At 58.5% G+C, this 24,513-nt stretch overlaps 5 protein-coding genes across 5 annotated transcripts; all 5 read left to right on the top strand.

Annotated features, from left to right (window-relative positions):
• Nucleotides 1–1,518: 1,518 nt before the first annotated feature.
• Nucleotides 1,519–3,408, top strand: BKCO1_7100039 (peptidoglycan-binding protein; the record flags this gene model as incomplete). The annotated part of the gene is made up of 1 exon (XM_020278794.1): nt 1,519–3,408. The coding sequence occupies one exon, from the start codon at nt 1,519–1,521 to the stop codon at nt 3,406–3,408; it is 1,890 nt and encodes a 629-aa protein (XP_020126114.1).
• Nucleotides 3,409–10,470: 7,062 nt separating this feature from the next.
• Nucleotides 10,471–12,585, top strand: BKCO1_7100038 (abc transporter; the record flags this gene model as incomplete). The annotated part of the gene is made up of 1 exon (XM_020278793.1): nt 10,471–12,585. One exon carries the CDS (start codon nt 10,471–10,473, stop codon nt 12,583–12,585), a length of 2,115 nt encoding a protein of 704 aa, XP_020126113.1.
• A 3,029-nt stretch (nt 12,586–15,614) lies between these two features.
• Nucleotides 15,615–17,769, top strand: BKCO1_7100037 (key lime pathogenicity protein; the record flags this gene model as incomplete). Its single annotated transcript, XM_020278792.1, has 2 exons — nt 15,615–15,833; nt 15,886–17,769. The coding sequence occupies 2 exons, from the start codon at nt 15,615–15,617 to the stop codon at nt 17,767–17,769; spliced, it is 2,103 nt and encodes a 700-aa protein (XP_020126116.1).
• Nucleotides 17,770–20,943: 3,174 nt separating this feature from the next.
• On the top strand, nt 20,944–22,780 carry BKCO1_7100036 (uncharacterized protein; the record flags this gene model as incomplete). The annotated part of the gene is made up of 3 exons (XM_020278791.1): nt 20,944–21,183; nt 21,241–22,054; nt 22,443–22,780. The coding sequence occupies 3 exons, from the start codon at nt 20,944–20,946 to the stop codon at nt 22,778–22,780; spliced, it is 1,392 nt and encodes a 463-aa protein (XP_020126115.1).
• Nucleotides 22,781–23,440: 660 nt separating this feature from the next.
• Nucleotides 23,441–24,235, top strand: BKCO1_7100035 (compass complex subunit; the record flags this gene model as incomplete). Its single annotated transcript, XM_020278790.1, has 2 exons — nt 23,441–23,587; nt 23,798–24,235. 2 exons carry the CDS (start codon nt 23,441–23,443, stop codon nt 24,233–24,235), a joined length of 585 nt encoding a protein of 194 aa, XP_020126118.1.
• Between the last annotated feature and the right edge of the window lie 278 nt (nt 24,236–24,513).

Genomic DNA, 24,513 nt, shown 5'->3' with positions numbered 1-24,513 from the left:
CTTGCGGAAGATCTGGCGAAGAGTGGCTCACCAGTACGCACTGTGAGGCGCGACAGTGGTGGAATGTCTTGCTGCAGGCGAGGAAGAGGGCGCAGGTGTTGGGTGTGGGAGTTGAAGTTGGAAGAGCTCGCGACGGTGAGGAAGAAGAACAGAGCAGGGTGCAGCAGGCGATGGGCAGGTGGCCCTCAAAGTTGACCCAGCAACACCATGCGCGCAAAGTGATGATGGCAGTCGGGAAAGCGACCATGTGGCGGCGGCGCAGAGGAGCAGCCGGAAAGACAGCACGATTTGCGCGCGCGCTTCTTCATTTACTACGCACACGACTTGTTCCTATGGCGTCCTACATTCGTCCGAAGACGCTGCGGGAGCAGCGCGTTGTGGTGTCTACGGACGTGGTCCATGTAAGCCACGTGATCTGCAGACGTCGGCACAGCCGTAACCATTCATCAGCCACACCAAAGCGGGACTAGGGCGTATATGAAAGCATCTAGCCAGACTAGTGAGGCGGGATGTAGGCTTGAGACTGCGACGGGCGTAGAACGGCTGGACGGCGGGAGAGTGGGACTGGCCAAGTGGGTGGGCGGTGTGACTCAGAGATGCAATAAAGGACCCTGGGACCATGGGACGGGGGGATTCCATGGGATTGCTGCATCGAGGGTGACACGGCGGTGCATCGATGAGTCTTCAGAAGCAATGGTGTCCTATATGGCTCGGTCCCTGCAAAGCGCGGCAAAATCAGGCCAGCGCGGCGACGGACCGGCACCGCGAGCGTGTCGTGGACGGCGGGGAGGCGGGACGCGGAGCAGGCAGCGAGCAGCGGCAGTCTAGAGAGGGTCGATGGCACGATGACATATCTCGCAATGCTTCGTGGGCGGTCGCTTGGGCGGCGGGGAATTGCAGCTTGGGGCGGCCAGGCCGAAAGCAGAGCCGCCGTTGGTTGCTGCTGCTCAACCCTCGCCCCTTGCCCGTCGCTGCTGCTCCTGCTGCTCCTGCGCCGCCCCTGCACGACCCCAGACGCAGCCCTGCGACGCGTCGCCGCGGCGCACCTGCTGTCGCGCGGGCAGGCGCGGCCGGGCGGGCAGGCGGGCAGGCGGGCAGGCGCCGGGCGGCACAGGCACAGGCAGGTTTGAGGCGGGCGCGGCAGGCGCAGGGCGCGCGAGGAAGCGTTGAGATGCAAACGCCGTAGCTATGCGGACTATCACCATTTGACCTCGACCTCCATTCCTCGCCGCTGCTGCTACCCGTACCACGGATCCGTCGCCGCGCACAGCCCGCCCCAGGATATATCGCCCTGCGCCCCGGCGGCCACCTCAGCTCCTCTCTTATTTCCTATACTCGCAGTCCAAGCCTGTTCTTCCGCCTGCCCCAGCGACGCCACGACATGACGCGCCCTGTTCTTCTCTCGCCGCCGTGTCCCAACCCCCAGGCCATGCCCGCGTTTTAATTCGCCCCGAGCTCCTCCAACATGCAAGTTCTTTCTTTGCCTGTTCCCCGCTCCACCTCTCCCGACATGTCCTCATGACAGCCTACAGGAACTGCGGCAGCAGGCAGGACCTGCTCGGCGCCCTGACCCTCGCCGTCGAGAAGGTCCATCCCGCCGCCGCCCGCACCATTGTCGACTACCTGGCCAGTCCGCTCTCCGACCGCGACCTCTCCGACCTCGTCCAGTCCCTGGGTCCCGCCCGCGACGGCGACGATTGGTCGGAGCCCATGCCCCTCGCTGCTCAAGCCCGCCTGCTGGACCGCATCAATCACGCCAAGACGCGCTACGCTACCTTCCTGCGTGCTCGCAACCAGCACGACGTCCAGATCCAGTGGCCCTACGAGCACAGCCTGTGCACTCTTGGCCTGCTCCACAGCAGGGAGCTCGCCACTTTCTTCGAGCGCCTTTGGTCGCGCCGTTACACGCACTGCGCCGTTGGCTCCCTCGGCCCGCACTCGTACCGCTGCTTCAGCGTCGTCATCAGCTCCGACGACTTCGCCCGCCTCTGCACTTTTGCTCAGGACAGGCGTGTTGTTGTCACAGAGAACGTGCTCCAGACCTTTGGCCCTCTCGAAGGAGCCAGCACGCCTCGCACCATGCAGGACATTCACCTGGAAATGGTGACGGCTCTTCACGATATACACTTAAATCGCTTTGACATGGCTGCTTCGCCGGTTGCGCGTGGCAACGAGCCTTGGTTCCCTTTCCCCAACGCTGTACGCCAATCCAACGAAACAGTTGCCCCACCTCGCCTTGAGAATGTCATGCTGGACAGGAGGCTTGACACCACCAAGGACTGGGATCGTGGCAAGGCTGACGACGTGGTGTTGAGGAATGCTGCTCGCGCAAGAGGAGGCGGTCACCGCACTGCGTGTCATGGGATCGACACGCCCTGGAGACCTGCGATGCCTTCCCATTGGAAAAGCCTTGACCACGAACAAGGGGTGGACTTCTTCAATGATGGATTGGGCGACGGGAGTGCGCGAGGTGCTGTTCGTTGGCCTGAGCTTGCCGTCGTCAAGGAAAACCGTTATGACAAGGCAGCCCGCAGGCCGCCGCCCAAAGGCTACGTAATGGAGGCTTTGTCCAGCTCGGGTGAAGATTCAGCCTCGGTTGCTGTTGCAAGTCTCTCGACTGTTAACGGCGACCTCCAGCGGATGAAGTCGTTTGTCCAAAAGCCTTCACGGGGCGAGACCCTCCAGCCCGCTACTGCTGCACAAGACGTTGATACAGCGCAAGCGGAAGCCCTTCCAACGCCGCCGTCACCAAATGAGGCTGTCCCTATGTCCGGGAAACCGCCAAGCGTTACAGGGCTGGCAACTCCTCCCGACTCGGCATCGCCAGTCAAGCCTCGAGGCCCACCCAAACGGGTCAATACCAGGCGAGCTCCAAAGGCATCAGCAAAGATCAAAGCACGCCGTCCTCAAGTTCGCCGGACCACTCCAAACAAGACAGACAGCAGCTCTACGACCACGGCCAGCTCGCGCGTTCAATCGGTTTACTCTATGGAGGATCTCAAGATGTCTGCCAAGAGCAGTTCTACTACAGTGGATACACCATCACCAACAAAGCTCTGGACGAGTCCGGTCGAGGGCTGCAAAATGCTTGAAAGACGAGGGAGCTCTGGCCTGGCTACCTTCTCGCCTACAAAGCAAGCCACGACCAGCGTGCAGCACATCGAAGTTGTTGCTCAGCTGGCTTGGTCAGTTGCTGAGGGCATTGTATGCCTTTCAGCACTGAGTGACGCAAAGGAAATAGACGTCGACAAGACGCCTCCGCAGGAATTCCGGAAGGAGAGTGTTGACTCGACGATCGGGCCTATACATCGCAGCGCTGTCGATGCTCTCAAAAACAGTATGAGCCCGAAGTGTTCCATGGCCATGAGCGGAGAATGCAACCACGGAGCCTTGGATGGCTGGCGATGACAGAGAGGGAGACACGACTGCGAGTGCGATTGCATCAGTCATTCATTTACGACATGGTTTACAGCACGAGTACTCTTGCCGGCTCTCGCGTAGTAGTGCCTAATTGACAGCAATTGGCCCTGGACAAGGGTCAGTGGCTGGCCAGCACTGCCAGAGTTGGCGAATTTGATTCAATTCGTAGCGCCTTCCTTCTACGGTATGTATGTTTGTGTTCATTAGCTTTGTACTATTTGAAGGTTGGGGATTTTTCCTTTCTTTGCATTCTTTGCGGATACCCGCTCGTTGGTAGCGAAGTGTTGATGGCCTCTGATTCTTTCCTTTTCTTTCCAAGGAAACGGTTATACCCCCGGTTCATTGTGTGGGTTTTATCCTCGGAGCGGGTCATGGGGCGAAGGCGAGGCGTTCAGCAGGAGTTGCAGCGTAATGCGTAATGGGGAGGGCAGGATGGCAGGATGGCAGGACGGCGTGCGGTCCGAGCTATGGAATGGCAGATCAATTCGGTTGTTGTTAGTGAATGGACTATACGGCTTGATAAGGGTACGTCTCAAAAGCTAAATCGGAGGTGTTACAGAAACGGCCGGGAGTCTAGACCGGACGGATTCTGAGCAGAATCGGCTTCCCCACATTTTATGCTTGACGCCACAAGTGAGCCCATGTCCGCCATGGGGGATCAGAATGTGGCTCACCAACACTACCTGGTTCAGCCATGGCGCCGTTTCCCGCTACACATGCCTCCGGCGCCACTTTGCGGCACTTCTTCCCCTCCCTCCCCCTCTTCTCCGAGTTGTCCGAAACGCCGCACCGCCATGGGCCGGGGATGGCGGAGGAGGGATTGAGATGTGCTGCGCATCAAAATCGTGGCTGACTGAGACTGACTAATTGATTGACAGAGGCGCTCTCTAGCTCTCATCCCTTGGGTCGCACTGACAATCCATTGTTCGAACGTGGAGGTGGAGCTTCGCCCTGATCCCGCGCATGCACATGCACATGCCAGAGATGCTATCGGATGTTTTGCCGACTAATAATCCACCAACCACCCATCCATGCATGCATCCATCCCTTTCGTAGAAACAATACTGATGAAGTGTTGTCTACATGGGTGCGTGCGTACATGCTCACTATCCTCCCCTATAGTCACGTACGTATTTACATTGCACGCAATATATATATATATATATATATATAAAACCACACGAGTGTGTGACAAGTGAGGACGAGACCACGCACTTTGGCCGCGTGTTGCGTGTTGCGTGTTGCGTGTTACGCGTGTGCGTGTTGCGCGTGCGCGTGTTGAGGAGGAGGAGGAGGCGGAGGAAAGGGAACCTTCCGTCTTCCTCTCATCTTCGGGGTGGCCTGATGAAGCGTATGCAGGTGGCGATAATTGGGGAAGGGTGATCGGTCAGCTTCTCGAACAACAAAATGTCCACATACGTACAGCTCGCTCGCTCACTCACTCCCTCCCTCCCTCCCTCCCTTGCTAAAGAGGGAAGGGAGAGGGAGAGAGGGTCTCGGGCACGTGCCCGCCTCGATTTACCTTTTTTTTTTTATCTTTTTTTCTTTTTCCTTGGGAGGGCACGCACGCACGCTACCTGCACCACTGTTTGGCGCAGGATGCAGGGCGCATGCATGCGAGACGCGACTGTAGCACGAGAAGAAGGAAAAAAAAAAAAACACGACGCAGGGTCGTTCACGTTTGGACCTCTCACGTTCATCGGTGTCTCAACCTGTCTTTTGCTTTTCCGTGTGCCCTGCATTGGCTGGGTGTGCAATGGCTGGCTGGCGGATCTAGGCCCGAGGGAAGGGCGGGCGGGCTACCGGTTCTGGGGTGGTCGATTGGTCGGTCACTGGAAGTCTAATGGCTCGCTCGCCGCGTGGTGTGCGGCTGCGAACGTGAAAAGAGGGATGAGGCCAACAAGCCGTCCGTAGTCGCTAGCGGCCACGGGCGGAAACTGTATGTCCGTGTTGTATGTGGTTTTTCTTACTTCTCCGCGGCCCGGTGGCTGGCTGGCTGGCTGGCTGGCTGGCTGGCTGGCTGATTGGCGGCCGGCCGGCAATAATGGCGAAAAAACGGCATTTTCGGCATGTTCGGCATCTCCCGCGCAGGAGGATGAGGAGCTTGGTATGTACTGTGTTGGTACTGGTGTTGTGGGAAGAAGTCCGCCCGCGCGCGCATGCATTCCGCAACCTCGTTCCGGAAGAGGATGATGATCCAGCAAAGAACCACACCCTGCTCTCTTCGCATCCGTCTATGTGCATGCTGCATGTAGATCGTTCCTTCCGCCATGAAGCCCGGGAGTTCAATGTCGGCACGCACTGCATTTCGACCGAGTGAAGAAGTGACGACGCATACGCGATACGTCAGAGACACTCATGAGTCCTCACCAACGACTGCTGCCGTAAAAGTGAACAAGAAAAAAAAAAAAGACATACGAAAGGAGAGGAACAGGGCAACAGAGAGAGAGAAAGAAAGAACGACAAACTAACAAAACCCCCAGAACGTCCGTCTCTCCCCGGCAATTCCGAGCTGCCATCCACCCACAAACCGCCCCCCAGACACGCACATACCACCGCGAAAAAATAAAAATAAAACACGGCCCTCCCTGCCTGCCGACGACATGCCCCCCGCTCGGCACGCCCGTGCGTCATTCGCGCCCGCCCCCGGCCGGCGGCCGGCTTTAAACGACCAAAAACCCTGCACACCGACTATCATCAACCGTCGGTAGTGGAAGCCGACAGCCAGCCGGAGAAAGAACGGCACATTCTATCTCGGCCCGCGGACTGGTGATGATAGGGCGGCGCCGTGCATATGTACCTAGGGGGGTACGGCCGTCGAGCACGGCGCCCGCAAACGGCGCCGGGTGGAATCCGGCACCACTTCTTTTTGTTTTGTTGTTATACTTTTCGGGCGTGTGATAGATCGAGGGGTGGTGGGGCACATGGTCCCCCGCGGCCCGAGACCCACTCTACATGGTGGTGGCGGTAGTTGGTGGGCGGCGCGGATGCGGCAAATAGGTAGAGGCGGGCGGGTGCGGATAAGGGTGCGGGCGGATGTTGGTTTTGCGATGTGCGCAGGAAAACGGGCGGAAAAGGCTCGCCGGCTGCTTCTTGATCAGGGTGTGTGGACGGGGTAATGACGACAGTCGATAGGGGAAGGTGGCGGGATTGTCTTTGTTCCTTTTTGCAGTCTCTGGTTGCGTGTTTAGTACATACTGGTTCGAAGTGATTATCTTTCTCCTATGTTTTGGAGTCACGGTTTGAATGGCAGTAGTCGCACGTAGAACGAACAAAGAGCACCAAGGGGAGACATGGCATGCAAGTAGGGAATAGACGGAAAAGACATGGCATGCAAGTAGGGAGTAGACGGAAAAGATATGCCACTGCGGTAATGACGGAGAGGCTTACACCCAACGGCCAGATGAACACTTGCATCATCGTTGTGATCGACATGTCTCCTTTCCCCATGGCTTTGGCTGCGCAAACGTCCTGCTACACCAGTTGAGCCCGGCGCCTCTGTTGATGAGACAAACCTACACCAACATCCACGTGGAGCACCTCCTATCGCCAGCACACCAAAAAAGGGCGCGGGAAGGATTTGCGTCGACCAGACTATCAGAAGCGGTTATCGCTCATGGGGTAAGATTGCCCTAGCAACACAGCCCCCCGAGAGCACAGCGCACGCAAAGGCAGCAAGCACATCCACATCGCGATCTCGATCTCGATCTCGTCGTCTCTCCTTTTCCCTCCCTCCCCTCCACCACTCCTCCTCCTCCGACGCTGCACGCTCCTTCCCATCCTCCACCAGTAATCCCCAGTTAGTAATTCCTGGAGATAGACTAATCACCCCCGCCCCCAATTCACGTGTCACACGCGAATCGATCAGGAAGGATTCGCAACAAACCATCAGGTCTAGGCTCCCGACACACCGGCTAATCAAGCTCCTAGGGCTGGCCGGCCGGCCATGGGTTGGTCAATTTGAGGCTGAGAAGCTTTCCTAGCCAAAAAATCCTTCCTACCATTCCTATCCCATGCCTGCACTATCGCTCGCTACCGCCAAAGTGGGCGACCTACCTCGGCTGATGGTCTGCCTTTCCTGGCCAACCCGAGTCAGGTGGTGTGAGACGCGGGAAGAGAGGGGGGGGAGTAAAAAAAGTGCTCAGCTTCATTATTGGCGAATCGCTACCGTGACCTAAACCAGTTAACATCTCTTGGCTTGATCTTCCCCGGAGCGGGTGAGCGGGAGCAAAGGTACTGGGGGGCGGAGTTCCGCTGGCTGGCTTGGTAGCTAGCCAGAATTCATCGGTCAGCTGTACAGGGATACGGGAAGCGAAGCCGTCCAAGCAGATCGTATGAAGTCAGAGTATACAGGGAAGTCCGAAGCGGAAAGCTACCGGTGAAAGAACTATACAGACGGGAGAATTCTGAAGTCATAGTCCTTTGAAGCCTAAAGGGGACAACTGGCCGCGATGACGATGGCCTTGTCGATCCGTAGGGCCGGACGATCAGTAAGCTACTGAGGCGGGGGGGAGAGAGGCACGGGGGTCAGTGCTGATCCCACGAGGGCTCGACATCGTTTCCCATGCGTACACCCGGCCGATCAATAGGATCCGCACAACTCTAGCCGGGAGGGTAGTAGGGAGAGTATGAAGAATAGGAGACAGGTACCTATGATGAACAGCGTACGAGGCGGCTTACCGAAACATCCGCAGGACCGGCAACCAAGAGCCAGCGGGAGCCCAAGCTCGTGGGGGTGGAAATGTGGGAATCCAAAACACCATCAACGAACTCCTTTCAGACGGTGACGGAAGCCCTCCGCACAGATACAGCGAGCGAATGGCCACACAGGCCATGGACGGAACGGGAGCCGCGTGTTTGGACCCGCTGATATCCGCTCCTCCCGCATCCACGACCGCACAGCATTGATCGGTCGTTGCTCCGCGTCTTGTGACGGCAGTCCGTGCGTCCCACTCTATCGATCCTCCGCGAATGCCACAGCATCATTCCCACGAATGGCAGCAGAGCACGGCGCGAGCCAGGCGATGACGACTGTCTCTGGCCTTCGGGCCGTTTGACGTGAGCTGCGACGAAGGGCATGGGCGACGAACGAGGCCTAGAGCTGACAGCGCGACAAATCAACGGAGCGCTTGGGGTCGTGGATTAAGCTGAAAGCGGACGTAGCTGGTGCCGCCGCTAGGCTCGGGTGATCGTGCCGCCGGGACACTTGCGCAAGCCGAGAGCGCCATGCTCCGTGACGTGGTCTGATGGGCGAGCATCGGATCGGGAGGCTAGAGATGGTAGTCTACCGTCCGACTTGCAGTGCCCACTACCACCTCGATGCGAATCCTTCCTCGCTTAACGACTGCGCAGATCGACGCAGCTGAGCAGGAGAAAGGTAGTGTTGGAGACGGTTGCGCGCCTTGAGTCCTCGCTTTCGCAAGGCCAGGACGAAGGAAAAGGGATCCGTGCAAGGCGCGGAGCGGGTGATTGGTGGACCGCCGCCTGGATTCCCCTTTCGTCCCCGTGATGGTGATGGAAATGTCGTGTTGATGGCAGCGACGTCGTTGCTCGGTCGTCCGGGCTGCCAAGAATGCTGTCAGATTTGGGCCCAAGCGCGCGGAGTGCGGGTTGGTGGCACGGAGCGCGTTCCTTTCTTCCACTCCCACTGCTCACCTGTGACCTTGCTTGCTTGCGGTCGAGGCAAAAGGCCCAAGTGCCTTGCTTCGTGCCCGGCGCCATGGGCCATGCATGCTTGTGCTTTGCTTTGTTTCGTAGTCTGTCCGCTCGCGTCACATCGCGTGTCGGCCTGCTGCCACACCTCTGCCCCTGCTCATCTACCAGGAACCGGCGGCCTGATACATGTACTCGTACGCAAGTGCGGACCTGAAACGGAACATACCTTTAAAGAATGTAGATACACGGCCTCTGACACGCGTCCGCAAGCCAAGAGCCATCAGGCACTCCCGCTCTAAAACGAGGACGAGGCCGCGGTAGGTGGCTTGCTCGGAGTCGCCGTGCAACGCGTGCGCTCTCTCGACACCTCGCTTCCTGCTGACGGCGGCGTGGGAAAAAGCGCCAGCAACCGCCCGAAGGCTGCTGCCGCGAGCTGAAGCCGCTCCACCAAGCCCCCCCTACCCGGGCCGGGGGCTGGGGGGAACAAAGGGCCGCACGGCGATCGGCTGTCTAGTGAGGAGGACCCGGTAGGCGCTTGCCAGCCCTTCAGCCCTCTGGATCGATCTATCATGCTAGGACGGGGGGATTATCCCATTCCGGGGTAGGCCTGGCCCGAGGCGTTGGTGTGTGGCGCTCCCAACGCACACCCCACGCGTTTGCGCTGCTAACCCGCGCTATCGCTGCACGGTCAACGATGACGAGAACGACGGACCTTCGGGGAGCAGAGAGATCCAAGAAAAGGCAACCACCGCCGCGGGTAAGGCGGGCGCAGGCGCGACGATCCTCTTGGGCCGCTTGAGGAGCGTGCAATACCCGCAAGCAGCTAAAGAGTGGTATTGGCGTGTTTCGCATCGAAGTCCAAACGCATCCACATGCGTGCTTTCCCTTTTCAAGTCTTCCCGACCTATCCCATATCCCGGGCCCGTGGCTCTTATCCTTTTCAGATCCCAGTGGTGAGGTCGAAGAGGACGAAGAGCGGATATCACTTCTTGCGCCTTTATCCTCCTCTTTCTTGTCTCCACCGCCCTAACTCTCATTTGTTCTTATTCCGTAGTCCTCTCCTCATCACTCTCTTTCCCCCGGCGTATCGAGCCCGGTAGTTTCCTTCTGTTCGGCGAAAGCTCCCCACCACTCTCTGCACGCCATAATACCTTCCCGTCTAGTCGAATGGGAAGCGTCCATTTCCGTCATTCTCCACCCCACCCCTAACCACTCTACCGGATCCGTCACGCGGAAATTGCGGGACGGTGACTGCGTTCCTTTCACCGAAACTTTCTACCCGCTTGAGAGAAGGGAGTGTGTCACGCCACACCAACCGCTCTTACCTCTTCACCGGCCACATTCTCAACCGTGGACCCTCCTCTCACACAAAACTCACCCTCAAAATTCCACACCATGTCGATAACCACCGTATCAAAACCGACCCCACCACCCCGGCCCAGCCGACCCGACGCCAACCAAACGCCGCTCACGCCCACCTCTCCACGGCTCCCCGGCGGCTGGCCGACAACACACACCTTTCCACTCCCACACCCGCCTCACCCCAAGTCCCCGCCTCCATCTCCACCCGTCAGTGCAGGCTTGAGCGAGAGTCTTCCTTTCGCCATGACGCGGATGCTTCTCGAAAGCGGCGTTGTCGAGGCCGCTGCGGTAAGAGGTGGAGATCCGCCCAACTCGCCCGCCACGCCAGGAACGTGGCGAAGCGGCGGAAAGTGGAGGGGAGCGACTGGTGAGCAGCAGCAGAAGAAGAGGACAAGATACTGGCGGGGCAGGAGCAAGCGGGCCAGCGTCAGCAGCAGCGAGAACAGCCTCGAAGATGGCCCGTACGTGGGCCGGCCGCGGGCGTTGACGCAGCCCACACAGCTGGGCATGAGCTACCAACAGCGACCACTACCGCGCGTATGCGAGCGCCGATGCAGCAGCCCGACGGGCCCGCGCCGCCCACGTGTAACCGAGACGCAGGGTTGGAGCAGCAGCAGCGACAGCGAGGCTTCTGACGATGACGTTTCCACGTACAATCCTCCTCGTCGAACATTGAGGGTGCGGAGGGGATCCGATACGAGGCCGGCAACCGTGCTGCGGTTGGAGGGCGTCGGTGCGGTCGTCATCGAGGAGGCACCGCGACGGGCAATCAGTGCGAAAGCCGGCGGAGGTGTCAGGCTTGTGGATGCGCGCAGCCCTGGCGAGTGGAGCACTCCTGTCATTGTCAAGGACGGAGAGATGAATGTCGTGGAAGCCGAGGCCGTCGAGTTCCAGCAAGAGGCGACGTTGGGCGAGCCAGGTCCAGGACTCTCAGGCAATGAGAGAGTCATGAAGACATTGAGATCGAAGAGGATGGAGGCTTTGCGAACGGGCAGGTTGTCACCCGGCGGTGCTCTGGATTTCGAAGAGAGGCCGCTGCCGTCGACACCGATGAGCATGCAACCGACGCCTAGAGAGCTGTATCCTGCAAGCGATGGCTCTGTTTCAACTTCGCCGTCTCTCTCATCGTCGCCGGCTCTGACGCCTCCTGCAACAACATCTCTGCCGTTGAGGTTTCCCATGCCTCCGTCCCACATCCCTGGGCGGCCGCCTCTTCAGCCACTGCCCGAAACTCCCGATATCGTTGACGACAACACCACCGACGATATGGGCGCATCGGCATATCCTCTGACACCGATCGCTACCGACCTGAGTTCGCTGTCCGTCATTGCTGGACTCGGAGATGACTCTCCATCCGCACACCGGAAGACCCGCTCTGATTCTCGTCCATCGAGGTCAAGCAACAGCAGCCGTGCAGGAACATACGACGACGCATCTCGATCCAGCAGTGTGTCAACCACGAGCATCCGCTTGCGCAGCGGGTCGGTGGTGACAGTCATCCCGCCAGAGCAGACAGCATGGCAACGGACTGCTTATGTTGCGGGCCCGATCAGACTGAACAACTTCAGCAATCTGGCTAGCAGCAGCGACGCATCCCTTCCGGGTCTGTCGAGGAAACGTGGCAAGGCGGGTAGCGTCGCTTCTCTTGATGCGTTCCAGGACGCGATTGAGAGCCTCCTGGAGAACCCTGCGACCCAGGGTCGGCGCGCCAGTGATGAGAACGCGCTTGAAGAGCTGGTCGAGTACTTTGAGGATTTCGGCTTCAGTCCAGCGGGTGGCGAGGGGGAGTCGTTGGACTGTTACTGGTCATCGGAGCTCAACGGGGACGCCAAGAGCCGCGGCAACCATGGCAGCTTCGGCACTGGCTGGCTGAGCCCCCCACCCGAGAAGCCGGTGCCTGTCGTGCCCGTACACTTCCCAACGGAGTACTCCTTGACCGCCAAGAGAATGAGAGCAATGAACGGCAGCATGGGTGCTGTGGAGGTCATTGAGATGCAGGATGGAGACAGCGGGAGTTTGAAGAGAACTCCGAGTTTGTTAAGCAGAGCAAGTCGGACTAGCGGCGAGAGGAGGAGTCGTTTGGCCGGACCTAGTGGCCAAAAGACCAAGCTGAGGAGGCTGATGATGAGTGCAGGGGGGATTCTGTGAGGACTGCTGCCAGCAAGACAGCCAGACCATGACTTTTAGCTTAGTGTTTGTAAAGATACCATTAGCCAGACATAATTTTGCGCTTCAGAAAATTCAAAAGAGAACCATCTGCTGGACCTGGTCTATCAAAAGAGGCATTGCAAGCAAGTGACGGATACCTTGTGTTGGAGTGCTGGCCGTTCGCTCGGTCCAAGTTGAGGATCTGCACGATGCTCACCGCACGCAATGCAGCTGGTAGGCGACGGATGCTCGAAAGTCAGTAGTGCGCAACGTCGTGTGGTGGGTCTTGGCCGCGTGACGACACTAGCATTCCTCCCCGTGACTGCTTGGTTTTTCGGTTCTCGGACCGCCGCTTTCACCGCTCAGCAGTAACTGCACCCCGCTGTTGTCACCGACAGGACTGACCATCGTCGATGTGGTTAGAGCATTTCGTCCGGTTGGTGTTCCGGCAATATTGTGGGACAACCAAGTCCCCGTACGTGACGCTTACGGGCTGTTTTTCCTTGTTGGCCGCTGCGGCTACCGCGGAGGTAAATCCGCCAAACATCAGTCGGTGGACCCTGGATAGTCCAACGTGCTGGAAAGGTTGGTTCTCATCAGACGGAGGCGGCCGTGAAGAAAGCCACCGCGCACTTCGACTTGCATCTATCCCCTGGCTTGATCACCCGGCAACCGGGAAAATACCCCACGCGTGGTGTCGCTCAGCGGCAGATGAAACAATCCACACGGATGCTGATGCAGAGATGTCAGCTCGTCGTGACCGCCACTATGATGGCAGCGCAGAGTTTGCCACACGGAGATGGAGGGAGTTACACGACAGCTTTTCTTTGTTTATTTTCTGGGACTTGGGACCTCGGCGGCCCGAGCCGTATCTCCGAGTTGCCGTTTCCGGTAGCCGGCGAGAAGCTCTGCAGCATTCCTACAGCTCGCCTATCATAGATGCAGGGCAGACGGTCAGATTGCAGATGTCCTCGTGAGGCTGGGTGCTGTTGGGGTGGCGTCAAGTTCCAGTGTTTGGGAACAGCTGCATCCCCACGGCCGGGAACGGCCAGAACCTGTGCCTCTGCAAAATTCAGGTTTTTGGGATCTTCTCGAGTCGTGCAAAAGTGGGCAGAGATCGTCCGTCCCCCCGGGAAGCGCAGATCCGGAGGCTGTTTGTCGGAGTGGATCTGGGACGAGAAAGAAACAGAGGCGGTGTCTCGAGGGGAGGTGGGCGTGCATTAGATACTGCCCCGCCACGCCGCCAGCGTTGTGACGGCGGTGCTTGGCGTGTCGGCAATTGTGATGTCGGAGAGACATGTCTCCAAGGGGCAAGCTCGCGCAGCGGATGCAGGTCCGGGAGCAGCTAACGGACCCTGAAATTGAGACTGTCACACTGATCAGGCGAAAATGATGAAATGCGGCGCTTACACTGGAGCATCGACGTCGCCTTTGATGAATCAGGAAGGTTTCCAGAACCCAGAGAAGGATTGGCTCCGAGGCTAGAAAGCGTTGAGTCTGGCAACGACGGCGAGAATCCTTCGGGGCGCGGCGCCTTGGACACGCTACTCGGAGCCGCATCGTGGCATGGCCGCGGTGATTGGCGAGGGCCGGGTTCAGATTGATGAGGGTGCGTGATGTTGCTATTCTGGTGCGGCTCGAGCAGCTGGCGGGCCGTCGTGCGGATGGAGCGCAGGCGGAGGAAGTTGGGTGTGACAACGGCGGCAGCACACGAGCAGCAATTTCGCCAGGCTATGACCTCACTTGTGCGGTGCGCTGGCGGCGGCCGTCAGTGCGTGCGGCGAATCTCTTGAGCCGCGCAGCAGCAGCAGACTCAGCAGTCGTCCTCAGGCTCCACTCTGTCGGCCGCGACGTTACAGCGGCCGCACGTGAGGAGCGCTGGAGGAAGCTACAAGCGCCACCAATCAAACATGGCGGTGAGCTAGTCCTGAGACAAGACAGCGCATCTCAGCGCTGGGCCGAAGTTTCAACGGCTTTTGCGGCTCTAATTTCGGTCAATATTGTGCCAATAACAGGAGGACGACGAGGGATGGAGGCTATAATTACGCCGATCCGATCATACCATTCAAGGTTTGGCCTCGGAGCCGGAAGGGGAGCCTTGGCGGGCGTCCCCGTGGAGAGCGCGGACAGGCTCTTCTGGAGAAGCAGGACTCGCAGGACTCGGGGGCGGTGCCTGGCCTGCGGCGGCACGTTGGGCAGAGGCGGCTGCGCCTGGCGCGCCGGTGAGCCGCATTTTGACGTCTGCGTGCGGCGGCGGGCGAGGCTCGCGCCGGTGAGGGCGTCGCGGGCGTCGCGGGCGTACAAAACGACCAACGGGCGCGGGAGGGTCGCTGGGTGCTCGCTAGCAGCAGTGGTGGTGGTGCAGGCGGCGCTGCGGTTCGCGGGCGTGGCAGCCAGGTGCCGGGTGCCAGGTGCCAGGCCAGCCAGGCCAGCGGTGGCCGAGCGGCGGTTGGCGGTTGGCGCTTGCAGCGATGCGAGGGCACCCGGCGCAGCGGGACCCATCTTCTTCGCAGCAGCGCGACGCGTGGGGAAGGACGGCCGGCATCATCGAGTTGCCGTAAGCAGGCAGCCAGTGAGGCGGCGAATGGGAAGCCGGTCGGCGACGTGCCCATTGGCGGTGGGGGCGCGCGCACGCACGCGGCCGGCTCTCGAAACAGCGTTGGCGATCAGCGTGTCTCGTATTTGGCAGCCGGGAGCCCAGCCGGGGCCTTCCCTGCAGCCCGGGAGGTGACAAAGTGACGCACGCCAGCCCCCAGGCGTCCGTGCCAGCGCATCCCGCGGCCGGCGATAATCAAAAGGCACCCGCCCGCCGCATGCTCCTCTGCCCATCAAACACCAACCAGCACCCGCTCGCCCTGACTTTGCGAGCCATAATTGCAGTCTCGTAAGTCTGCGCCGCGCCCTGCCGCCGCGCCCGTTGCTGATCGCCGCCAGCCGCTGCACCCCGACTTCCGCGCCCACACGCCCACACGCCCGCCTCACCTCTCCACCCGTACCGCCGCCGCTCCGCGCCTCGACCGCCGCTTCTAATGGCCACCGCGACCACCCTCCAGCCCTCGGATCCCTTCCTCCAGATCTTCCATCGCGAGAGGCAGTCCATCTGGCAGCAGCACCCACACCTGTCCGACGGCGACCGCGAGCTTCTCTGGCACCAGCGCAAGGCTGAACTGGCCTCCTTCCTCGCTACCGACTCGACCCAGCATGTGCAGTCCGCACACACGCCCAGGTCCCTGTCCAGCGTCCCCACTGTACCGCGCTCCGTTCCCTTTTGGTAGCCATGCCCCCCTCTGACTTGTGCAGGATCTCGGCCTTTCCATGGCCATGAACCGCTCCGAGAGCACGTCGATACACTCCGCTCCCGCCGGCGTGTCCATGTCTCCCTCGTACTCCGGCGCCTCACCCGTCGACTTCTCCAGCCACCTGCTCTCGAACGGCTTCTCCCATCAGCGCCCCGAGCTTTTCTCGAGTAATACCGACCCCACCGGCGCTGCCTACACCCTGACCACCAAGGCCGGCCTCGCCAGGAGTACGTCCGTGCACCAGCCTATGCCTCCCCTCGACGAGGTCAACGTCTACGAGGACCCCTCCGAGTACATCGCCACCTTCAACGGCCACGCCCACAGCCTCCCGGCCAGGTTCGACAGCTTCCCCTCGACTTACCCCATGCAGCGCGCCTACAGCAACGTCAGCTCCATGTCCCCCGGCACTTCCGTTGGTGAACTGACCGCAGGCTCCACCGTGGCCAGTGACAGCATGAGTCGGCAAAGCTCGTCCAGCGCGACCTTTGCCCACCAGTTCGACATGATGCGAGTCCAGTCGCAGTTTTCCAACACTTCCGATTCTGTTTTTCCTACTCATGATTTCTTCGTTGCTTCACCATCTGCTTCAAAGTCTCAGGGCTTGCCGGCAGATGGTGACTTTTCCTATATGTCTTCTGCTTCCGGCGCTGATATTTCATCAGCGCATTTTCCTATTTCGTCTTCTCCTTTTGTTCCTTCTCCTGCTGTTGCCAGCAACTCTGCTGCACGTTCAAATTCCCACTTCTCTCCCGTCGCCAACATGGCGCGTTCGGGTTCGATGGAGAGCAACGACTCTGCAGGCTCTCCCTCTCGTCCGAAACGCCGCCACATCGAGCAGCTCGCTTCGGGAGCGAGACCCATCGCTCCCAAGGCCTCTGAGGGTGGCATTGCCATGAACTCTGCTCAGATGGAGCGCGCTCCATCTGCAGCCACCTCGGCCTCTCTCGTTCGTGTGCCCACGTCTGATGGCACCGGCACCAAGTCGGTCGCCGCCATCAGCAAGGCTCCCTACATTCGCCCTGTGCACCCCAAGATCATGTGCCAGAAGTGCAACGAACACCCTGAGGGCTTCCGTGGTGAGCACGAGCTTCGCCGTCATACTGAGCGCGTGCACGCAGCCATCCGCAAGGTGTGGGTCACCGTCGATGCCTCCCCCAACAAGCAATTCCTCGCCCACTGCAAGGCTTGCCGCAACGGCAAGAAGTACGGCGCGTACTACAACGCCGCAGCGCACTTGAGACGCGCTCACTTCAACCCTCGCAAGCGTGGTCGCAAGGCCAAGGGTGACGAGCGCAGGGGCGGCAAGGGCGGTGGCGATCACCCTCCCATGGACGTCCTCAAGCAGTACTGGATGAAGGAGGTCGAGGAGTTTGTTCCCGAGAACGCGAGCAGCAGCAACGACCTGAATGCCGATGCCGAGTGCGAGGACGAGGAGCCGGTGAACCACGCCAGTCAGTTTGGCATCAGCAGTGACGGTATCCCCACGGCAGTCATGGAGGGCAGCAACTGCCCTTCCGGCACTGTCCCGTCCAATGCACCTGCCTCGAACCCCATGTCTCCCTCTGGGCTGACTGGCAACCTGTCCAACCCCGCCATCGGCTCCTTCGACACCCAAGCTCTCGCGTTCGAGCCCAGCACCTCGTTCAACACTGCGTCTCAAATGCAGACGACCGACTTCTCGATTTTGGACCAGTACGCGCCGGCCATGGCCGGCACGACGCTCTCGCCGACGCAGTTCCAGCTCGACCTGGGCGACCCGTCGACGATGACGCAGCACCAACAGCAGATGCCACCGCAGCAGCAGCAGATGATGCCGCAGACTTATGATGTCAACGCCATACCTGCTACTACTGCCGGTGACTTCAGCGGGTACTTCGTCGCTTAAGTTTCTTGTTCACTACTGTGCAGATACCTTGATCGGTGCTGCACAGATCTTTTCCGGCTTCTTGTTTCATTTTTTCCATTGTTTTCCTCTGTCTTATCATCTTCTGCTTCTTTAGGCTGCGAGCGGGCTGAGCGGGGGCGCGCTGGCTGGTCGCTTTCCCCCAGCTCGCCCGCCCGCTGACTGCTGTGCGCTAAGTACGTACCTTTCCATTCTCTTCCATCTTCCCCCTTGTCATTTGTCGCCATTTGATCTTTTTTTCCCATCTTTCAAGGCGATAAATCTCGGATGTCTCAAGCAACAGAAGAAAGACCGGGTCACGGCGTTTTTGGGGGCTTTTGTCCCGAGGTTTCATACGTTCCTGCTTTCCTACTCCTGCGAAACGTTCCTCTTTCTCCACAGGGTCGGTGTTCTTCGGTTCCATCGGCTTTACGGTTAGAGGCGCAGCATTTTGCCAGCAGTCAGGGTCGTTTGGCGGCGTTTTGTTGCTCGAAAAAGTGTGTCTTTTCCTGTTTCATTACTGTCTGGGAAGGTGTTCAGCAGAATTCCAGTGCGGAGCTGAATTTTCAACCACCCATTTTCTACTGTTTCTTTTCATTCCCTTTGTTTCATCCTCTCTACTGGGCGTTTGGTAGCGGATTTTCTTGTTCTCACGATGCCATGAGTCTGAAGCGGAGCGAAAGACTAATTTCCCTTTCGACCTTCGACCTTCTACTTTTCTTCCTCTTTCCCCCTTTTGTACATTCTCCTTGTTTGCGAGTCTGTACGTATCTATCTCATGTCATTTTGAGCGATCGATTGTCTTCCATACTACATAGCTTTTGTTGGTTGGAGATGATGCAGATGATGGGGAAAAGAGAAGAAATATATCTTTATTACCAAACAATTCTTTCTGTCCTGTGCTGTGATAAGTGCTTGTGCCTGTGGGGATGTTGTGATAATACTACTACTACTATCGACTGGGTGTCACGATTTCTCTCTCTCTCTCTGACTTCTACTTCTTTGTGTTACGCCGTACGAAGGGGATTCTACATAGCCTTGCGATTGACGGCTGGAGTGACCCCCTCCCCAGATGTCGCCGCGGAACAGTACAGCAAGCACTCTCCGAGGAGAAAGAGAAAGAGAATGTGACGTCGGACAAGGCAATGTGGTGGCGAGATACCTAGACATGCCTGCCCGCCCATGCGGCGTGCTGACGCCTGGCGGTGAGGTGTGGCGATGACATTATTGTTGGGGGGTCAATGTTGGTGGAGTGGCTTTTTTTTTCTCAGCCATGTGGTGGTGGTGGCGATACATGCAATGTGTTCGATTCACGATGCAATGCTGGGTGGGGCGAGAATCGTGAGGCCGGCTTTCTCCATCTCCCTTACCGTCCCGCCGTTGATGCATGCACGTTTGGCGATCTCTCGTTACGTGCGTGAGAGTGATCGACAGGGTAAAAAATTCTCCTTGTTTTCTTTTCGCAGAGGACCCTGGTGGAACGGGGCAGGCTGCAGGATGGGGAAGGGGAAGGATGGATGGAATGGAGGGTGAGGCGGGATGTGCGATGATGAATGTGGGAAGTAAGGATGTGGGCCGTGTTTGTGATTGTTCGTTTTCCTTGGGTGGGATGGTGTTGTGTGGTGGGGTTCGCTGTTCATTTACCGTGTACGGATTCCACGATGATGAACAGAGGAGCTCTCCGGACCATGTCGTGTTCTCGGGGTGGGCAACAGCAAGGGGCACGTTTTCGGGCAGGGTGCTCCGGGATCAGCTTCTGTCAACGGCGTGCATGGAAGCATTGGGCGTGGCGCAAAGCTTCGGGGAATTCAGAGGGATGGGAAGGAGATCGGCAGCGGTGGGTATGTTTTGGGGAGCTTCTGTTTCCCTGCCATGCAGCCACCGACACGGCGATGATGAAGTTGGCGGTACGAAACATGGGCGCGCAGTCGGGTGGCAGTCATCGGGACGCAATGCAGTCTGCTCAGGCGGTGCGGTCTGGAGCGTTCCGCGTCAGAGATCGGCAAAGCAGCGAGAAAAGAAAAGCAAAGCTGTTAAGCTGCTCTCGGCAACATGCTGCGGAACGAGCAAAAACGTGGGATGGCGTTGACGAGCGGCGGTGGCACAAGGCTGCAGGCGCCGGGGGACAGGCGCTCGGGAAGCAGCCGAGCGGGGTCTAGAGCGGGCGGCGACAATCATGGACCAGAAGGAGCGGCCCAGAGGAGCGGAGATGTGCAACGCATGCGACGGTGATGTTCAGAGGCGCTTCTCGTGGTGGTGGCTGACAGAGAATCGGGATGCCGGGTTCGGTGACGCGGGTGCGGACGGGGGGGCCAACCGGGCAACAACCCAGTCGTCTCAGCCAGAGTGCGTAATGAGCGACTCGGCGCGAGTCGGGCGCAGCTTGGGATCGCGCTGTCCCTGCGTGTGCGCGCGACGTGTCGTACCGAGTACTGGCAGCAGGTGGGTAAGGAGTGGGTTGCTTTTTCGTCGCGTCCCGTCGGAAGCGCGCCAGCCGGGTGACGTCACGGCGACCTGGCGACCCTGGCGATCCCTCTTGGCTTCTGGCTCCCGACTTCCGCGCTGCACAACATCATTGCCTTTTGCTTTTTCGTGCCTGTACCGTGGGTTTCAGTCGAGCATTCACAGCGTCGCTTGCCGTCTCGAGTAGACTGCACCCGCCTCACTTCTGGCACATGCTCAGAGTCTAATCCACCCCGAAAGACCTTCGCTGATTGCGTGGTTTCAAGTGACGGCGCAAGTCGCGACCCATGGCCACCATCTTCTGCCGCCTTCAAGCTGCTGCCAAGCAACCGCTTCGTGAGCGCACTCATTTGCCCGCTTGATACGGTTCTTTGGCAAGCGTTCAACAAGCATGTCTGCCAGATCGGGGTATGAAGAGCCTATCTGTAAAAGTGGGCCATTCTCGAGGGATGCCATGGTAAATACACGGTAGCTGGCCTACCAGAACCCATCCTTTCCAAGTGGCTCTAGCTGCTCGTGCTTTCGTGTCTGCCTTCACCCTTTCACGCGATGCCCAACAACCCATGGGTAATGTCACAATGGCTGGTGCCGCCCTCTTTCACATACCCGCCACGTCGCCGTTTCACCCATGTATAATACTAAGCACACTCTGCTCAAATACTCTCGATCCCTTACAATCACAACTCGACCCAGATTCCGAACCTGTCACCCACCATGGAGGAAGAAGCTGGCCCACCCGCTCGCAGGCTTACCTATGAACGCATAGCACGCACTGAATACCTTTGCAAGTGTTTTGACGCCAGACCGGCAATCTCGTCCTCTACATGCACGACACCACTCAACGCCAAGCCAACGCTCGCGGTCTCACCCGCTACGAGCAGTCCACTCAAGCGGAAACGCCCAAACTCGCTTGAGCAGTCCTACGAGAGCTGCGAGTCCGTCGATCCCCAGGAGGTAGGAGCATTGCACGAGCTCCAAGTTGTTGAATAACACTAACGTTGATTGCGTTAGGTCAAAACTTTCGTCAACCGAATCATGATGGATGCAGCGCTATCATATTCAGCACCCCAGATCTGGCTTCCCTTTGCAACCCTCCAAAAAACACACTCGTTAACTCCCACGCATGACACGACTCCAGTTATGGCCCAGGACTCACCATTCCTAAAGCTACCAGCCGGGATCAGGAACGAAATCTACCGCCACGTATTGTGTCCGGAATCGCCTGGTACGCCACTGAAGCTTCGTGATGCCCACACCAGATTCAAGCCCAAGCCCAAGCCCCAGCCCAAGGAGTTACCCCAGTTCTGGAATCCTGCCATGGGACTTCTGAGAGTGTGCAAGCAATTGCACCAAGAAGCAGGCACTTTTCTGTATTCCAACAACCATTTCTGGGGCGACGACGGCGCGATCCTGAAGATTCTGTATGCGCCGAACCCTATGGTTCCGCGCATCCGTCACTTATCCATGAGTAATGCGGGGGACCTCGTGCTCCCGCACACGCCGATATATTACCTTATGATGCCGGTACTCTCTGAACTCAGCAAGTTGCCTGATCTTGAGAAGCTCGAGCTACACATGGATCGCACAGATCGTTTATTCCAAACCACGCCCATGAAACCCCGTGAATTTGCGAGAGCAGTTTACTGGGGTGCACTCTCGTGGGTCAAAGAGAAGAGAAGGGTCAACAGGGACCTGAGGATCGCCGACTGCATCCACATCGTCTTTCCGCATCCATCTCCTCCGTTCGACCAGGATATGTTTCGCGAGGAGTTTTCTTACTTTGTCGAGATTCACGCCCACAAGTTGCACTATGGACTTGTCATAGGTCCGTTGGAGGAGCAGGAGGATTTCGAGCGCGAAGTTGACCGCCGAATTGAGTCGTTGCAGGCTTGCACAAGGAGACCGTCATAAAGGATATTCATAGGCAGCCGAAGAAGATATGCGGATCTACACGTGCGTATTGAAACAGTACAAATTTATTCATGCATAGGACTCCGCTCCCTATGTGTGAGATGTACGTGGGTTAATCTTATCGAACGTGAGGAGCAAAAACAATCAAGTCCACGCGGGTTGGCCGAACGCTCTCGCCATGCAGCAAATTTGGTGCTACACCGTGCCTTCTTCATATGATCTCAAGGCGCCTATCTAGAACCAGTGCAAATTTTAGCGTGGTCGCGAGGCACATGAACAGATATCTAACGCCCTTGTCCAAGCAACACTCCCCTTCCTCCTCCACACTCTGCAACTCACGCCCACAGCCAGCGGCCAAAGGGCTTGCCATCAACCAGTCACCAACAGTGTCTACTCACCCACCGTACAGCTTTCAAGATGTGCGATTGCAGCACACTCGCCACCATGCCCGGCAACCACGCCTGTTGGAACGAGCAATCCTCGTGTCCTGGTCAAGCCGATCGGTGGTGGCGGCCTGGCACCAGACCTACTCGCCCTCACCTGGAACGCTGGTGTCATCGCCGAGAGTGAGCAGTCGGAGGAGCTGAGATCCTTTCTGGAGAAGGCCATGGGTATGAGGCGTTTGCTGCCGAATGTGTAGGGGTGTTCTAGGAGCCGTAGTAGCACAGAGCTTGTGGCAGCACTGAGTCGAATACATGACTGCTGCGAAGCAGCCAATATACTTTTATGACAGGAGCAATCACTTCGAGCCCGAATGGGTTCCTTCCTTCCCAGGTCTTTCCCGCGTGATTGCTGTAAGCGTAGACTTTTCTGGTTCAAGCCACCGTCTCCCACATCGCATCTGTACCACCCCGCCGCTGCATGAAGACGAAAGCACTCTCAACTCACCATGAACATTCTTTGCGAGAGACGGCCGCTGCATTCGAATTCATCCATAAGATCTTCTTCCGTGGGTATGCTGAGCAGACTGAGCAATAGACTTGAGACTATAGTTTGCTCGTAGCGTAGTATAATGAGAGGAGCATTCTGTGATATAGTCGGCAGCGCAAGGCAAGTCCTGAATTTTTACGCTGGGGCTTTGAGGGAAGGTCGCAAGACATGAGGTTAGACAGGCTCCGAAAATGGGCCGGCTGAGCAGCGGAGCTCTGACAGGGATCTCGAAAGCTCGCCCGGCGCGCGCAGACGAACGCGCGACTCAACTTCAACTCCCCACCAACACGCACGCTTCTCGAACACGATACCCTTCCTCGTCGCCGCCGTCCATCCTTCAGTCTTCCAGACCATTCGATCTCTCCCCACAATGGCCGATTCCAACGCCACCCCTCTCGCCGACGGCGCCGACGCGCAAACACCGCTGCACGACGCTGCTGCCGCCGCCACGACAAACGGCACCGACACGAACGGCAGCGTGGATGTGGAAATGAAGGAGGATGATGCACCAGTTGATGTATACAACCCCCTCTTCTGTTCTCCGCTCCGTCCACACCACCACCCTCCCATCCTGCGTTGTCGCCTTTTCTCTCCCCGCCAATTGCTCAGCAACCACACACCTCTATCTTTACCAAACCCCAACTCCACCAGCGCGCAACGACAATCAACCACCCCCTCAAAAAGAAAACAAACAAACCCAACACCTGACACCAACCCCCCCTCTTAGACCCTCCCCCCCGCCGGCACCGCCACCGCCGTCGCGCCCGTCGCCGCAACAACAACAGCAGCAGCCTCCGGCACCGCCCCCGACACCACAACAACGCCAGGCAACGCAACACCGCCCGTCGCCTCCACCACCACCGCCGCCGCTGCCGCCGCCCCCGTCACCACCACAACATCCACGAACATGGGCCGCACCGGCTCGCCGCGCCCCGGCAGCTCGACGCCAAGCCGACAGCAGCAACAAGCGTATGCGCAGCAACAAGGACAAGGGCAAGGACAAGGACAAGCACAGCAGCAGCAGCAGCAGGTACAACAACAGCAGCAGCAGCAGGAGCTGCCCACGCAACCCAACGCGCACGGCAGCCCGACGCGCGTGTACCTGAACCAGAACGTGACGCCGCACCTGTTGGAGGGGATGAAGAAGTTGGCGTTGGAAGAGTGAGTTTGTTTATTTTTTTCTTTTTTTGGTTTGGTTTCCTTTCTTTTGGGAGGGGGGGTAAGCGCAAGTGCTAATGCTAATGATTTGAAATGGATGATGATAGGCCCGAGAAGCCGTTGAAGTGGCTGTCGGATTTCTTGGCTGAGCGGAGCAGGGAGTATGAGCGCGATTGAGGGAAGGGAAGGGAAGGGAAGGGAAAAAGAAAAACGCTCGAATCGGGGGTCCAAAGTCCAAATCGCGCGAGATTGGTTCGGCTGGGGCAAGGATGGTGTGTGGAGGGC

The sequence above is a fragment of the Diplodia corticola genome (genome assembly GCF_001883845.1).
Source record: "Diplodia corticola strain CBS 112549 chromosome Unknown scaffold71, whole genome shotgun sequence".
NCBI classification, from domain to species: Eukaryota; Fungi; Ascomycota; class Dothideomycetes; order Botryosphaeriales; family Botryosphaeriaceae; genus Diplodia; species Diplodia corticola.
This window is presented reverse-complemented; position numbering and strand designations above follow the sequence as displayed.